Below are 17,733 nucleotides of genomic sequence, written 5' to 3' on the forward strand. Positions count from 1 at the left end.
TGAAATCTCGCGTCTTGTGACGGCCGGCCGCCCAACAACCTGCCCACTTGACCCTATCCCCTCCTCTCTTCTCCAGACCATTTCCGGAGACCTTCTCCCCTTCCTCACCTCGCTCATCAACTCATCCTTGACCGCTGGCTACGTCCCTTCCGTCTTCAAGAGAGCGAGAGTTGCACCCCTTCTGAAAAAACCTACACTCGATCCCTCCGATGTCAACAACTATAGACCAGTATCCCTTCTTTCTTTTCTCTCCAAAACTCTTGAACGTGCCGTCCTTGGCCAGCTCTCCTGCTATCTCTCTCAGAATGACCTTCTTGATCCTAATCAGTCAGGTTTCAAGACTGGGCATTCAACTGAGACTGCTCTTCTCTGTGTCAAAGAGGCTCTCCGCACTGCTAAAGCTAACTCTCTCTCCTCTGCTCTCATCCTTCTAGACCTATCTGCTGCCTTTGATACTGTGAACCATCAGATCCTCCTCTCCACCCTCTCCGAGTTGGGCATCTCCGGCGCGGCCCACGCTTGGATTGCGTCCTACCTGACAGGTCGCTCCTACCAGGTGGCATGGCGAGAATCTGTCTCCGCACCATGCGCTCTCACCACTGGTGTCCCCCAGGGCTCTGTTCTAGGCCCTCTCCTATTCTCGCTATACACCAAGTCACTTGGCTCTGTCATATCCTCACATGGTCTCTCCTATCATTGCTATGCAGACGACACACAATTAATCTTCTCCTTTCCCCCTTCTGATAACCAGGCGGCGAATCGCATTTCTGCATGTCTGTCAGACATATCAGTGTGGATGACAGATCACCAGCTCAAGCTGAACCTCGGCAAGACGGAGCTGCTCTTCCTCCCGGGGAAGGACTGCCCGTTCCATGATCTCGCCATCACGGTTGACAACTCCCTTGTGTCCTCCTCCCAGAGTGCTAAGAACCTTGGCGTGATCCTGGACAACACCCTGTCGTTCTCCACTAACATCAAGGCGGTGACCCGATCCTGTAGGTTCATGCTCTACAACATTCGCAGAGTACGACCCTGCCTCACACAGGAAGCGGCGCAGGTCCTAATCCAGGCACTTGTCATCTCCCGTCTGGATTACTGCAACTCGCTGTTGGCTGGGCTCCCTGCCTGCGCCATTAAACCCCTACAACTCATCCAGAACGCCGCAGCCCGTCTGGTTTTCAACCTTCCCAAGTTCTCTCAAGTCACCCCGCTCCTCCGCTCTCTCCACTGGCTTCCAGTTGAAGCTCGCATCCGCTACAAAACCATGGTGATTGCCTACGAAGGGAACGGCACCTCCATACCTTCAGGCTCTGATCAGGCCCTACAGCCAAACAAGGGCACTGCGTTCATCCACCTCTGGCCTGCTGGCCCCCCTACCTCTGAGGAAGCACAGTTCCCGCTCAGCCCAGTCAAAACTGTTCGCTGCTCTGGCACCCCAATGGTGGAACAAGCTCCCTTACGACGCCAGGACAGCGGAGTCAATCACCACCTTCCGGAGACACCTGAAACCCCACCTCTTTAAGGAATACCTAGGATAGGATAAAGTAATCCTTCTAACCCCCCCCCCCCCTTAAAAGATTTAGATGCACTATTGTAAAGTGGTTGTTCCACTGGATATCATAAGGTGAATGCACCAATTTGTAAGTCGCTCTGGATAAGAGCGTCTGCTAAATGACTTAAATGTAAATGTAAATGTTAACCTGCCTAAATGAAGAGTTTGGAGTTCGACTAGCCATGTGCAACACACAGTTATAAGCCTACTAGACTTAGCAGCGGGAGTATACACCATCATAGTATGGGTGAAGCCGGACCTGGAATGTGAAGCTAACTGAAGCTGGCTAGCTAACTGAAGATGGCTAGCTAACTGAAGATGGCTAGCTAACTGAAGATGGCTAGCTAACTGAAGATGGATAGCTAACTGAAGATGGATAGCTAACTGAAGATGGATAGCTAACTGAAGATGGCTAGCTAACTGAAGATGGCTAGCTAACTGAAGATGGCTAGCTAACTGAAGATGGCTAGCTTTATAAAAGACAGAGTAGAAACCACTCAGTGCTGCTGTTTTCCCAATTGTGGATTCATTTAAAAAGAAACATCTGGATTTATACAGCAGAAGGTCCATTATACAGTTGTTAAAATGAAGTTGATGAGATATTGATGAGGTGATCTGTCTCCCTGTTTTGTTCAGTGTCCAGAAGCCCAGAGCAGAGTCCCCTACAACCAGCCTGCTATCAATGAAGAGTGATCAGCCACCTGCTTTCAGCCAGGAACCATTTCCAGATGACAATAAGGAAGTGGAGAGTTTGGACAGTGAGGATCCATTAAAGATCCCACACAACCTTCTGGACAGAAGAAGTAAGACTGTATTTCATACAATATTACAAAGAACGGTACAAAGGCCCTTATAAAACACATACACACAAACTTATGAGTCCCAACTCTCATTGTTTTCCTACAGGTCAAACTCTGCTGACAGTTCAACAAGACATTAAGGCTAAACTGAAACACAAGTATCAACACATATCTGAAGGAATTGGACACTATGGAAACCAAAGTCTGTTAAAGGACATCTACACAGAGCTCTACATCACAGAGGGTGGAAGTGGAGGGCTCAATAATAAACATGAGGTTAGACAGATAGAGATGGCATCCAAGAAACAAACCACACAAAAGACACCAATCAAATGCAACGACATCTTCAAGCCTTTACCTGGACAAGACAAACCTATCAGAACTGTGCTGACAAAAGGAATCGCTGGCATTGGAAAAACAGTCTCTGTGCAGAAGGTCATCCTTGACTGGGCAGAGGGAAAAGAAAATAAGGATGTTCATTTCATGTTTCCTCTTCCTTTCCGTGATCTGAACCTGAAAAAGGACCAATACAGTCTGATGCAACTTCTTTCCCACTACTTCCCAGAGCTGAAAGAGATTGACAGCATTGAAGATGGTGAAACCAAAATTGTTTTCATTTTTGATGGTCTGGATGAGTGTCGACTTCCTCTAGACTTCAAAAACAATGAGAAGTGCTGTGATGTCACGAAGCCAACCTCAGTGGACGTGCTGCTGACAAACCTCATCGAGGGGAATCTGCTTCCCTCTGCTCTCCTCTGGATAACCTCAAGGCCTGCAGCAACCAATCAGATCCCTCCTGAGTGTGTTGACCAGGTGACAGAGGTACGAGGGTTCAATGATCCACAGAAGGAGGAGTATTTCAGGAAGAAAATCCCAGATCAGAATCTGGCCAATGATATCATCAAACACATGAAGACATCAAGGAGCCTCCACATCATGTGCCACATGCCAGTCTTCTGTTGGATATCAGCCACTGTCCTTGAGATGATACTGAAAGAGGCAGAGAAGGATGAAGTCCCCAAAACTCTGACCCAGATGTACTCACACTTCATGCTCATCCAAACCATTGTGAAGAACAAGAAGTACAACAAAGCAACAGAGACAAACCCAAAGGACCTGTCTCAGTCAGACAAAGAGATGATCCTGAAACTGGCAAAGCTGGCTTTCCAACAGCTGCAGAAGGGCAACCTGATCTTCTATGAGGAAGACCTGAGAGAGTGTGGCCTTGATGTCACAGAGGCATCAGTGTACTCAGCATTGTGTACAGAGATCTTTAAAGAAGAATCTGGGTTGTACCAAGAGAAGGTCTACAGCTTTGTGCATCTGAGCATTCAGGAGTTTCTAGCAGCAGTGCATGCTTTAGAATCATGTCTGGACAAGAAGGAAAATGTTTTCTCCCCCAATAATGATGATGGTGATGATTACGATGCTGATGATTATGAGTATTACGATGATTTTGAGGATTACGATGATGAGTCAATCCAGTTGTCTGACTTACTCAGGAGCGCAGTGTACCAGGCCTTGAAGAGTGAGAATGGACACCTGGACCTGTTCCTCCGCTTCCTTCTGGGTCTCTCACTGGAGTCCAATCAGAATCTGTTACGATGCCTTCTGACACAGACAGGATGTACGACAGAGACCAATGAGAAAACAGTTAAGAGAACAGTCGGGTACCTTTCATACAAGATCAAAAGAGAATCCTCACCAGAAAGGATCATCAACTTGTTTCACTGTCTGAATGAACTTTGTGCCAACTCTCTAGTTGAAGACATGCAGACCTCCCTGCGATCAGGAACTCTTTCAGAAACAAGACTAGAACCTGACCAATGTTCAGCCCTGGCCTACCTGTTACTGATGTCAGAGGAGGTGCTGGAGGAGTTTGACCTGAAGACATACAACACATCAGAGGAAGGTTATCAGAGGTTGCTGCCGGTAGTTAAAACCTGCAAGAGAGCACTGTAAGTTCTGTTATTGAGTTGATGTATACAGTATCATTATAATGAAGGATTTGTATATCTAACAGATTATCTCCTCTCTCCAGACTGGATCGCTGTAAACTCACATATGAATCCTGTAAGACTCTGGTCTCAGCTCTGCAGACACCAAACTCCCCCCTGAGAGAACTGGACCTCAGCAACAATGACCTGGGAGACAGAGGAGTGGAGCTGCTCTGTGTTGGACTAACCAGTCCACTCTGCAACATACAGACACTAGTGTGAGTTAAATATCTTTATATGAGTTATTATGTGGATGTTTCAACCTGTTAGGGCTAGGGGGCAGTATTTACACCGCCGGATAAAAAACGTACCCGATTTAATCTGGTTACCACTCCTACCCAGTAACTAGAATATGCATATACTTTTTACATATGGATAGAAAACCCCCTAAAGTTTCTAAAACTGTTTGAATGGTGTCTGTGAGTATAACAGAACTCATTTGGCAGGCAAAAAACTGAGAAGGTTTCATGCAGGAAGTGGCCTGTCTGACAAGGTGTCGTTTTTCTTGTCTCTGTTTATTGAAGAGTGAGGATCTTAGCTGTCCCGTGACACTTCCTACGGCTGCCATAGGGTCTCAGAAGGCGGTAAAAAGCTGAATCGTGGCTTTGCAGGCTCTGGCTGAAAAAAAGTAGCGCGTTTGGGTAGTGGCTGGTTACAGTACTGTGAGACTCAGGCTCGTGCCTGCGTCGACCGAAAGCTTTGTTTACTTTCCTCTGTTTAGCTAAATGGACATTCCCGGTCGGAATATTATCGCTTTTTTACGAGAAAAATGGCATAAAAATGGATTTTAAACAGCGGTTGACATGCTTTGAAGTACGGTAATGGAATATTTAGATTTTTTTTGTCACGAATTGCGCCATGCGCGCGACCCTGATTTAACATTTCAGATAGTGTCTGGGACGCACGAACAAAACGCCGCTATTCTGATATAACGATGGATTATTTTGGACCAAACCAACATTTGTTATTGAAGTAGCAGTCCTGGGAGTGCATTCTGACGAAGACAACAAAAGGTAATCAAAGTTTTATAATAGGAAATGTGATATTGGTGAGTGCTAAACTTGCCGGGTGTCTAAATAACTAGCCCGTGATGCCTGGGCTATGTACTTAGAATATTGCAAAATGTGCTTTCACCAAAAAGCTATTTTAAAATCGGACATAGAGTGCATAGAGGCGTTCTGTATCTATAATTCTTAAAATAATTGTTATGCTTTTTGTGAACGTTTATCGTGAGTAATTTAGTAAATTGTTAGCGAATTCCCCGGAAGTTTGCGGGGAATTTGCTAGTTCTGAACGTCACATGCTAATGTAAAAAGCTGGTTTTTGATATAAATATGAACTTGATTGAACAAAACATGCATGTATTGTATAACATAATGTCCTAGGGTTGTCATCTGATGAAGATCATCAAAGGTTAGTGCTGCATTTAGCTGTCTTCTGGGTTTTTGTGACATTATATGCTAGCTTGAAAAATGGGTGTCTGATTATTTCTGGCTTGGTACTCTGCTGACATAATCTAATGTTTTGCTTTCGTTGTAAAGCCTTTTTGAAATCGGACAGTGTGGTTAGATTAACGAGAGTCTTGTCTTTAAATAGCTGTAAAATAGTCATATGTTGGAGAAATTGAAGTAATAGCATTTCAAAGGTTTTGAAAATCGCGCCACAGGATTCAACTGGCTGTTACGTAGGTGGGACGAATTCGTCCCGCCGGTCCCATAGAGGTTAAACATGTGTTAATCATGTGCTCTTCTGCCCTCTAGTCTAGGTCAGTGTGGTCTGACAGAGGGTTGCTGTTCACATCTGGCCTCAGTCCTGAGTTCACCCAACTCACACCTGAAACAACTGGACTTGAGAGACAATGACCTGCAGGACTCAGGAGTTACACTGCTATCTGCTGGACTGGAGGATCCAGACTGTAAACTACACACACTGGGGTAAGTACAGCTGTTTCAGTCAGGTCAGTACTGAGCTTAGCAAAACAAATACTCTGAAAATCTGATGTTTCATGACAATGTTTGTGTCATGAACAAATTTATTGGTGTCCTACAAGATGATTGACACCAGTACATCAACCAAGAGAGCTGTTGTGTGTCTCTCTGTAGGCTGTCTGGCTGTCTGGTCACAGAGGAGGGCTGTGCTGCTCTGTCTTCAGCTCTGAGGTCAAACCCCTCCCACCTGAAAGAGCTGGACCTGAGCTACAATCACCCAGGAGACCCTGCAGGGGGACTGCTTTCAGCTGCTCTGGTGGATCCCACATATAAACTGATGAAGCTGAAGTAAGTCAGAATAGATGTCCTAATAGTGTGAGCAGTGGTTGTGTCATATGTAGTGATGTAGGGTCAGTAACATGAGGACATGATAGTAAAATTAAGGGGAAGTTTACTCAGCAGGCTGAGCACTCCAACACAGCATACATCATCACCACATGAATACTCTTCTTCTGCATCTCTGATATCCTGTTGGAACTGTACTCTGTTCTGTATGTAGTAGGCAGGATTGAAAACCTGTATGTCTCTAGTAATGATTTGTACTCTGTTCTGTATGCAGTAGGTAGGGTAGAATACCTGTATGTCTCTAGTAATGAACTGTACTCCGTTCTGTATGCAGTAGGTAGGGTAGAATACCTGTATGTCTCTAGTAATGAATTGTACTCCGTTCTGTATGCAGTAGGTAGGATAGAATACCTGTTTGTCTCTAGTAATGAGCTTGGATAGTGCACCAGAACACAACAATATGGTTTAAATGTTGACTGCTTTATTAGGTCTTTGTCAGTTATTAACCTGTTTGTCCTACAGTGTGGATCATGGTGGAGAGTGCAGGCTGAAATCAGGGCTGAGGAAATGTAAGTATCTTTAATCCTAATTAACTGCATATTCAGAACTATAGTAACCGAGTAACTAATCAATACTTGTTCTGTACCTACAAAACAACATTTTATATGAAGAAGTGGTTTGATTAAACTCTCCTTTTGTCTACAGATGCCTGTCATCTCACCCTGGACCCAAATACAGCAAACCCAAACCTGATACTGTCTGAGGGGAACAGGAAGGTGACACGGGTGAAAGAGAAGCAGCATTATGAAGACCATCCAGACAGATTTGACTATCATTCCCAAGTTCTCTGCAGAGAAGGCTTATCTGGAGGTCGTTGTTACTGGGAGGTGGAGAGGGATAGTGGCATGGCTATCATTGGTGTGGTGTACAAAGGAATGAAGAGGAAGGGAAAGGAGGATGACAGTAGGATTGGAGCCAATAAGAAGTCCTTGAGTTTATTCTGCTATGATAGAGGTTATGAATTGATAGTCTTATTCCATGCTAGAGTCGGTAGATCCATCTCTGGTCCTGTTTCTAACAGAGTTGGTGTGTATCTGGACTGGCCAGCTGGTATTTTGTCCTTCTATAGTGTGTCCTCCTCTGGTACACTGACACACCTTTACACATTCTACACCACATTCACCGAACCCCTCTATCCTGGGTTTGGGATTTCCTTCTCCTCAGTGACCCTGTGTCAGATAGATGACCAACACATTCAGAGGTGAGTCATAGCAATGTTTCATCATTTGTTTTCCTCTGGAATCATTTCTATAATTAGATTAGTAGTGGTGTGTTTTAATGTGTTCTGTTGGACCTACAGACAGTTAGATTAGTAGTAGTGGTGTGTTTTAATGTGTTTGTATGCACCCTACATAGGGAGCTGGTCTGTCACCCTTTGTATTGTTATGAAGACTGTATGTATGCTATATAAAGCCTTTATAAGTTGTATGTAGTTTAATCACAGTCTATCCTTCTGCTTTACCAACACCAGAGACCATGGTGGAGAGAGTTGGATCAAGCCTGGACCTGAGAACACCAGAGACCATGGTGGAGAGAGTTGTATCAAGCCTGGACCTGAGAAATGTGAGTGTTAACTGATAATTGTTTTTAAATCAAAATAGTTTTAAAGCGTTCATTATACTTGAGTCCCAGGCAAGGAACACAATCATGATCTATTTGGTCAAAACAAACTTAAAGGTAGAGTCAGCAATATGACGTAGATGCACAAAGTAAACAGCATAGTGGGTCAATTTCTACAACAACTAAGAGTGTTGGAACGCAAATCTAAATTTCTCTGCTGTTTTGTTCCCTTGTCTAACACTCTAAGAGAGTGAAGAGAACCCTTGCACATGGGTAGTGTCATGACGTTGGCCTGTGGCTAAGGTTTATGACCCCCCCCATAAATACCTTTCTCCCTTCCCTCTCTCCGACTCTACTGAAGGACTCTTGAATAGCCATTGTTGAACATCGAGAGTCTGGGAACATCAAACAAGTGGGGGGAAAGGAACCATATTTCGGTAATAGAACCAGTTGAAAATATGCGTTGGTACTTAATGAATATGATGTCAGTTCGGTTGTCATCTGAGACATTATGACTGATGACAGGACGACAAACTGTATCTGGGAAAGTCTACACATTCTAGTTATAAGATTCACATGGAATTGTTGTTCAATTTAAATGTTTAAATATAAAACTATTTGAAAAGATTAAATGTAATTTTAGCTTCCAAATGAGAGAAATGATTTTCATAAGGTTAGAGCCCAGCTCAATCAGTGGCCCGCCCCTGTGAAGAGACATGGGTTATAAACTATGAAACACCCTTCTCCCCCTCCACTATATAAGCCCTTGACGAAAATGTAACGTCCTGTTCCGAGGACGATAGGACGACGGTCCATACGTTAAAAAGGACTAACATGTCAACTACCGAACTAAGCCAACCTCAGCATGAGCTTTGGTTGTGAATGGTATGAATTTTGAACTCTTATTCACTAAAGAAGTGAGACATCCTAGCCGTTTAGTTAGCAACAGCAGCTGTAAACGTGGGCTAGGAAAGGACGGACGACGTATCCAGTCTAACACACAACGAAGATACTACAACATATCCAATTTACCACCAGAGACATTCTTTTGAGGACAGGAAGGTCTCTGTTGGCCAACACGGCCAGCATCTACGACCAACCTACCGAAGCGCAGCTCAGAGTAAATATTTATAGCATTTTCCTTTTCCAAATGGGCGGTAATTTAGTATGCATAAGATACTGTATTTACGATAGCACAGCTTCTCCCTTTGTTCCTCAGTCTTCCTGCTCTTTCATTCAAGCCCAACCCCTCTCTTTGTGTAACCAGCCGTCATTGTCACGTTCGTCTAAAGGAGTAAACCAAGGCGCAGCGTACTTAGAGTTCCACATGTTTAATAAATATGAAACTCACCAAAACAATACAGAAGAAACCGAAGCGTGACATTCTGTGCTGCTCACAGGCAGCTACACAAACACAAGATCCCACAAAGCACAGGTGGGAAAAGGCTGCCTAAGTATGATTCCTAATCAGAGACAACGATAGACAGCTGCCTCTGATTAGGAACCATACTCGGCCCAAAACAAAGAAATACAAAAACATAGAAAAAGGAACATAGAACGCCCACCCTAGTCACACCCTGGCCTAACCAAAATATAGAACAAAACCCTCTCTATGACCAGGCGTGACAGTCATACAGGTTCCGTCCCCCAGGGAAGTTTTCTGTATGACATAATTTGCATTCTGTGTATATGTAATTCTGTGTGATTAGTTAGGTATTTAGTAAATAAATAATTAAACCTAATTTTGTATTGCTGATTCAACTTGTTAGCCAGGGTTCGTGAAGATAACTAAGAATTTACAACTTTCAGATGAGACTGAAATAAGGTGACGATTAATATTGACTGCTATTGATGTAAAATATTACTAGGTCTTTAAGAGTTTATTCGGAAGATAACAGCTCTATAAACACTCTTTCGTGGTGCCCCAACTTTCTAGTTAATTTCTTTTACATGATTAGCTCAATCAGGTAATATTAATTACAGAGAAAGTATTTTATTGAATAGCATGTCATATCACTTAATCCGGCATAGCCAAAGACACGACAGTAGATACTGTGTGTGACTGTGTGAGAGAGAAGTCAGGCATCTTGCTCATCACAATATCTGTGGTGCTGCTCGTACATCATCATTTAGCTGACTCTACCTTTAAGCTCTCATCCTAGGATCTACCAGAAATCAGACCCCAACATCTACAAAACACGGACCAGAACGATGTTGTTTCCTGCTTCCACAAACATTAATTAATATAACTAATGTCAGATTATGGTATGCTAATGAGTGTACATTCTGAGACTGTTGATCACTTATATTCATTTTAATTAAAAGTCTATTTAATAATTATTAATTCAATATTCCATGAGATTGTCCATTTTAAATACTACTTTTGAATTCAGGGATTCCTCAGAGCTGTAAGACTTGTGGCCATGTTGAGGTAAGTCATAATGTCAATTCTTACTTTTACATACCTGTAGGAGTCAGGAACAGTCTCAAAGCCAGGTGTGTACTGACTAACCATTCATACTGGGATATAGACAGTCCTGTGTTCTGCTTTAGTAATATAAACACAGTCTCAAAGCCAGGTGTGTACTGACCAACCATTCATACTGGTATATAGACAGTCCTGTGTTCTGCTTTAGTAATATAAACACAGTCTCAAAGCCAGGTGTGTACTGACCAACCATTCATACTGGGATATAGACAGTCCTGTGTTCTGCTTTAGTAATATAAACACAGTCTCAAAGCCAGGTGTGTACTGACCAACCATTCATACTGGGATATAGACAGTCCTGTGTTCTGCTTGTAGTCATGAAGGATTTTAGCTGTTGTCATATTTTGTCATTAGACAGTTTAATTGATAAATCACCAGCATTCCATGTAACATTGAATAAATACATTAGATTAGTTACTTTGGTTAATGGGCCAGTTTCCCAGACACAGATTAAGTCTAGTCCTGGACCGTAAAGAACTTTCTATTGGAACTTCCATTGAGCATGCTTTTTAGTCCAGCACTAGACTCAATCTGTGTCCAGGAAACAGGCCCCATATGTATTACTGACATGCTTGTCCTTGTTCAGGACTCCACACACTGGCTTCAGATTGAACCTTTGACTTCCACTGTCCAGGGAGTGAAAATGTTCAGGTAAAATAACTACTTTTAACATTTCATTCCACCTGCTAGTGTATTTCCCCATTACCTTTGGGAATAGTCTTCTAATCCAACCTCTCCATTTGACTATTGACCCTCTCTCCATTATCTTGTTGTTGCCCTCAGACACAGGACACCCAAAGGGAGTTATGAGTGCACAGTGTCTGGGCTCCGCTGGCTGTGTGAGAGAGATGTCATTCTGAAGTATCACTTCAGGAACTGGGAACCCTACAGTCAACTTCTGAAAGACATGCAGTACACACAAGGTGGTCCATTGCTGGACATCACTATGGAGTTAGGTGAACTGGAGGAAGTTCATCTGCCACACTGTGTCTGTTTAGGTAAAACCATATAGAAATAGTATTCAGAAAGACATTTCCATGTAACTGAGTTTCACTTCCTGAATTAATTCATTAACTATTCTGCGAGTTTGAGTTTACTGTGATCCGGTACTGCATATTCTTTGTGTTTTAGTTGGATGAATAATACAATATTTGTCTTTCTGTCTCCTTCTTATTGTGTTGTTCAGGGACCAACCCGTCCCTGAGGAATGAGATGAAGATTCTTCATGTAGAGGAACATGGAGTGTCTTTAGAGGAAGTGTATGAGGTCACCAGATTCCATGCTAAGATTCTCCATCCCAAGTTCTCAGCTATCTCTGTTATACTGAGATATATATTTTCTTGGAACTTAGATGTCCACTGTGAGCTGATGCTCTATCTGACAGTGAAAAAGCAAACACTAATTCCACGCCTATACCTGTTCCCCAGTAACCCCGGCCAAATACTGGTGAGGTTCCATTATTATAGAGGTGACCTTAACTAACCAGTGGTGCAGTTTATGTTGACACTCATTAAATGAAGATAAGTGTGTTGGTAGTTTTCTGAATAATGTTTGAATTAGACTATACATTGACTGGCTGTGTATTCCATGCCTCGTTTCACAGGCTGTGGAAGAACAGGAATCAAAGTTTCAAGGGTCTAAAAGGATTCCCATCACAAGACCAGAGCAGTCCTTAGAACTGAATAGTTCCTTCAGACTGAACATTCCCTGTTCTACCTCCATCTTTCCACCGGTACAGTTTTTGCAGACTAAGAACATGAATCTGACATTTAAGTCACATCTCTCTCTCTCTCTCTCTCTCTCTCTCTCTCTCTCTCTCTCTCTCTCTCTCTCTGTCTCTCTCTCTCTCTCTCTCTCTCTCTCTCTCTCTCTCTCTCTGTCTCTCTCTCTCTCTCTCTCTCTCTCTCTCTCTCTCTCTCTCTCTCTCTCTCTCTCTCTCTCTCTCTCTCTCTCTCTCTGTCTCTCTCTCTCTCTCTGTCTCTCTCTCTCTCTCTCTCTCTCTCTCTCTCTCTCTGTCTGTCTGTCTGCTCTCTCTCTCTCTCTCTCTCTCTCTCTCTGTCTCTCTCTCTCTCTGTCTCTCTCTCTCTCTCTGTCTCTCTGTCTCTCTGTCTCTCTGTCTCTCTCTCTCTCTCTCTCTCTCTGTCTCTCTCTCTCTCTCTCTCTCTCTCTGTCTCTCTGTCTCTCTCTCTCTCTCTCTCTCTCTCTCTCTCTCTCTCTGTCTCTCTCTCTGTCTCTCTCTCTCTATGCTGGCAGTGTTTGGTGCATGCTGGGTATTGTATGAGCGAGGGTGAGTGTTGTCTGGAGTTAGATCGCCTGTGGTTTCTTTCTTGTTTACTTTTCTTGGTGGTTTTCCTTTTTCTGCTGATTCAGGTTTTTTTCAGTGGTAGAATTAGATATATTGTATTTCTTGTTGAATTGTCCTGGTTTTGGTGGGGATGGCGACCCACATGTGGTCGGCGTCCCTGCCACTTGGGCACGGCTTGAGGTGTGTTACTAAAGCTACTGTCACTGTGGAGGAGTATCTGGTCTCAGTAGGAGAGAAGGTAGACTATGAAAAAGTTACGCCGCTTTTTCTCCGTCAACAAGGGTTACGATTTTGAATGTACCGCCTTTTATTGCAAATGAGCGATTGGAACGCGAGTTATTGCGGTTTGGGAAATTGGGTTTCAAACACTCGACTCTGAAAAAGGTTGTTGTTTCAGCGACAGGTGTTTATGTTTTTGGATTCACCGGAGCAGACTTTGGAGTTATCATTTAAAGTCAAGTATGACATCAGACTGTATATGGCTTATGCTAGTACGGGTAGTCAACAGTGATTTGAGTGTGGGGATGTTGGCCATAAGTGACATGCTTGCAGGTGGTCCTCGTAACGCCTGGACTCACTGATGTAGGGAGAGGTGGGCTGACAGTGGTAGGAGCAGCCACAAGCACCTGTTGCTGAGGAACAAGTTGTTTGTGTTGAGGGTACTGAGTTGCAGTTTGTAACAGAGGGGAACATAGCGTCTGATGTGCAGCAGAACATTTTTGTTGTAGGAGCTCAGGATGGATCTGGGGAGCCATTTCCCCAGACTGGTGAGAAGATGCCCAGTACGCGTGATGGAGTACAGGAGGGGGTTTAGGTGGGTCTAGTTTCCCAGGTAGTGGAGGAGATGCCCGGTACGAGTAATGGGGTACAGGAGGGGGTTCAGGTGGAGCTAGTCTCCCAGGTAGTGGAGGAGATGTCCACTACTAGTAATGGGGTACAGGAGGGGGTTCAGGTGGGGCTAGTCTCCTAGGTAGTGGAGGAGATGCCCGGTACGAGTAATGTGGTACAGGTGAGGAGTGTTGAGAGGGATGTGGCAGAGGGGAGTCAGGGGTCTGTGTCCTCAGTTGAGGAGGATCAGGAGAAGGATATGGATATTTCTGATATGATAGCAGCTGGCGATGACTCAATCAATCAAGGTCAGACAGGTTGTATGTATCTGATCTCTACTGTAGTAGTTAATGAAGGTGGTGTCGGTGCAGCAAGGTTAGACAGGTTATATGTATCTGATCACTACTGTAGTAGTTAATGAAGGTGATGTCAGTGCAGCAAGGTTAGACAGGCTGTATGTATCTGATCACTACTGTAGTAGTTAATGAAGGTGGTGTTTGTGCAGCAAGGTTAGACAGGTTATATGTATCTGATCTCTACTGTAGTAGTTAATGAAGGTGGTGTTTGTGCAGCAAGGTTAGACAGGTTATATGTATCTGATCACTACTGTAGTAGTTGATGAAGGTGGTGTTTGTGCAGCAAGGTTAGACAGGTTGTATGTATCTGATCTCTACTGTAGTAGTTAATGAAGGTGATGTCGGTGCAGAAAGGTTAGACAGGTTGTATGTATCTGAGGGTTATTAATTAGAATTTTTTAATCCTTGAGACAATGGTGGGAGGTTGGGAAGGCCCAAATATGTGTGTCTTGTCAACAGTATACTGCTCTGTCTTGTATTGAAGTTAAAGAGACTATCAGGGCCCTTGAACAGGACATCAAATCTATTGAATTGAAGTTGCTCACTCAGAGGGACCCCGGAGCCCCTGGCATCGATGTTTTACCATCTGAGTTCTATAAGCACTGGGGTGCTACCCCCGCTGTCTATTGGGGGGATTTTTATGAAGTGGTGTGTGAATCTTTTCATGAGGATTCTCTTCCTGTATCCTGTCAACGTGCTGTGCTTTCATTGTTGCCAAAAGGGAGGATTTGGCCCTTTAAAAAAACTGGTGACCTGTTGCATTGCTGTGTGCAGAATATAAAATGATATCTAAGTGTCTCTCAAACAGGTTGAAAGAATATCTGGGGCTGTTGGTCCACAAGGACCAGTCTGACTGTGTACCTGACCGCTCTATCGTTGAGAACTTGTTTCTGATAAGAGATGTTTTAGACATTTGTAAACTGTCTGATGTGAATGTGGGTTTACTTTCTTTGGATCAGGAGAAGGCTTTTGACCGTGTGGACCACCAGTACTTCATCAAGACAATAAAAGCCTTTCTGTTTGGGGATGTTATTTTGTCTTGGATGAGTTTACTGTATGCTGGGGCCTCATGTATGATGAAGGTGGGGGGTGGGTTGAGCTGCCCCATCCCTGTCCAAAGGGGCATTGGGCAGGGATGCCCAACTTCAGGACAGTTATATTGTCTGGCAATTGAACCAATGCTTTGTTTTTTAAGAGCGAGGCTTACTGGTTTCTCTGTGCCAGGGGTTATGAAGGGTCCCACGATAGCACTGTCTGCGTATGCAGATGACGTGACAGTTTTTATTACAGGGGGTGAGGATGTTAAGGTTCTCTCAAACGCTCTAAAGGTGTGTGAGGGGGTCTCCTCAGGTAGAGTTAATTGGGGAAAGAGTGAATCGCTGTGGGCAGGTCAGCTTCAGATAGGGTCCACTCCACGGTTGGGATGAACACTGTTCTTACAGTGTCCCAGGTTGGTGGGGATGATTGACCTGATCACTAGCTGATTCTCAGGTCTGGGAGAGGTTTTCTATTCCCAAATTTTTATATTTGGGACAAAGTACAGGTTTAGTAGAAGGGGTGTAGTTCTCTTAACTTTGTGTCAGGGGCAGCTAAATTAGCAATTTGGAAAACATGAAAGAACAGTATTCGAGGACAGGGGTCTGTGGATGTGATGGGAATGCTGGAGGGGATGTTGGCAGCGAGACTGAGGGTTGAGTTTGCCTGTTACAAAATTATTAACATTGATCTGTTTGAGTATATGGGGTATTCAGAGACTGTTGTGTTGAGTTACTGTGGAGGAAGATTTGGTGTTGTGTTTTTAATTGATGTTTAACCATGTTTTTGTTTAACCTCTCTCTCTCTCTCTCTCCAGAGGATTCATCTCATACATAGAGACACCACACCAAGCTTTTTCAAGGTGGTTATGAAAATTACAGAGATTGAGATGGAGTTAATCGGTGATGATGAGAGGATAGTATGGAAAGAAATTGTACCAACAGGTAGGAGAATATGTCAATCATAACATTTTCTGACAGATGCTGTTTAGAGTGATATAACCTATTTCTGTTTCTTTCAGATGAATACATCTCTGAAACCCATTCAACTAGTAAGTAAACATGAGAGATACAAACCAATGACTTGAGGGTCAGTCAACATGGTTTACTGTAGGACCTGGACTAGTCCTGATTATAAAATACTGTCTTCAAGAACAATGACATCTCCTCCAGGACTTGATGTAGATTAACCTGGTTCTGAATGACCCAATGACATCTCCTCCAGGACTTGATGTAGATAAGCCTGGTTCTGAATGCCCCAATGACATCTCCTCCAGGACTCGATGTAGATTAGCCTGGTTCTGAATGCCCCAATGACATCTCCTCCAGGAATTGATGTAGATTAGCCTGGTTCTGAATGACCCAATGACATCTCCTCCAGGACTTGATGTAGATTAGCCTGGTTCTGAATGACCCAATGACATCTCCTCCAGGACTTGATGTAGATTAGCCTGGTTCTGAATGCCCCAATGACACCTCCTCCATGACTTGATGTAGATTAGCCTGGTTCTGAATGACCCAATGACATCTTCTCCAGGACTTGATGTACATTAACCTGGTTCTGAATGCCCCAGACTGTTTTTCTATGTCTGTGAAACCGTCCCTAAATGTGAATATGTGATATGTTCAGGTCGTTATTGTAAAAGATAATGTTTTCTCAATACTTTTATTTTAGGAGTCTGCTTCTAAATGACTGAAATGTAAATGTACAAATGTAGTTATTTCGTAACCTGACTCTCTCAGGTGCTGTGTTGGGGGCAGGGCGTCCGGCTGAGAGCAGTCTGACTGGTTCTGCAGAGAAGCAGCTGCGTTCTGTACGGACAGAGTTTGTGAAACGAGTATCAGGACCTGTCCTGAATGAACTGCTGGACGGACTCCTACAACACACAGTCATCAACCAGGAGGAAATGGAGTCAGTGAAGGTGATAGCTGAGAGGACAGAGAAGGCACGTGACATCATCGACATGGTGTTGAGAAAAGGAAATGAGTCATGTTCCAGGATGATCAACCTTCTTGGGGAGCTGGACCCCTGTCTTTGTTCACTGCTTCAGATCAACAGTGTTCGAGTACCAACCTAATGGTAGAATGGATAGTAACAGTGTTGGAGTACCAACCTAATGGTAGAATGGATAGTAACAGTGTTGGGGTACCAACCTAATGGTAGAATGGATAGTAACAGTGTTGGGGTACCACCCTAATGGTAGAATGGATAGTAACAGTGCTGGGGTACCAACCTAATGGTAGAATAGATAAACAGTGTTGGGCTACCAACCTAATGGTAGAATGGATAGTAACAGTGTACAAACGTTATGGAGAAAAAACATTGTGTGTGTGTGTGACGACTCTCCCGGGGATAAATACACCTTTCCCCCCATTCATTGAGGAGACTCTTTCCACCCAGACACACTGTTGTTTTTGGTTGTGGCATTTCATTTGTTCATTTGTTTTGGCACCTCTCAACAGCCCTCATTATCACCATC

At 43.7% G+C, this 17,733-nt stretch overlaps 1 protein-coding gene across 1 annotated transcript; it reads left to right on the forward strand.

Annotated features, from left to right (window-relative positions):
* The first annotated feature begins 2,108 nt into the window (after positions 1–2,108).
* Positions 2,109–17,443, forward strand: LOC106597038 (NACHT, LRR and PYD domains-containing protein 1 homolog). Its single transcript, XM_045723039.2, has 16 exons — positions 2,109–2,355; positions 2,459–4,310; positions 4,394–4,567; positions 6,110–6,283; positions 6,452–6,625; positions 7,145–7,191; positions 7,328–7,883; positions 8,154–8,245; positions 10,636–10,673; positions 11,317–11,381; positions 11,514–11,728; positions 11,917–12,176; positions 12,334–12,462; positions 16,072–16,198; positions 16,276–16,305; positions 16,997–17,443. Exons 1-16 carry the CDS (start codon positions 2,235–2,237, stop codon positions 17,329–17,331), a joined length of 4,389 nt encoding a protein of 1,462 aa, XP_045578995.2. The 5' UTR covers positions 2,109–2,234; the 3' UTR covers positions 17,332–17,443.
* Positions 17,444–17,733: the final 290 nt, after the last annotated feature.

This window comes from Salmo salar, chromosome 08 (genome assembly GCF_965601325.2).
Source record: "Salmo salar chromosome 08, fSalSal1, whole genome shotgun sequence".
NCBI lineage: Eukaryota > Metazoa > Chordata > Actinopteri > Salmoniformes > Salmonidae > Salmo > Salmo salar.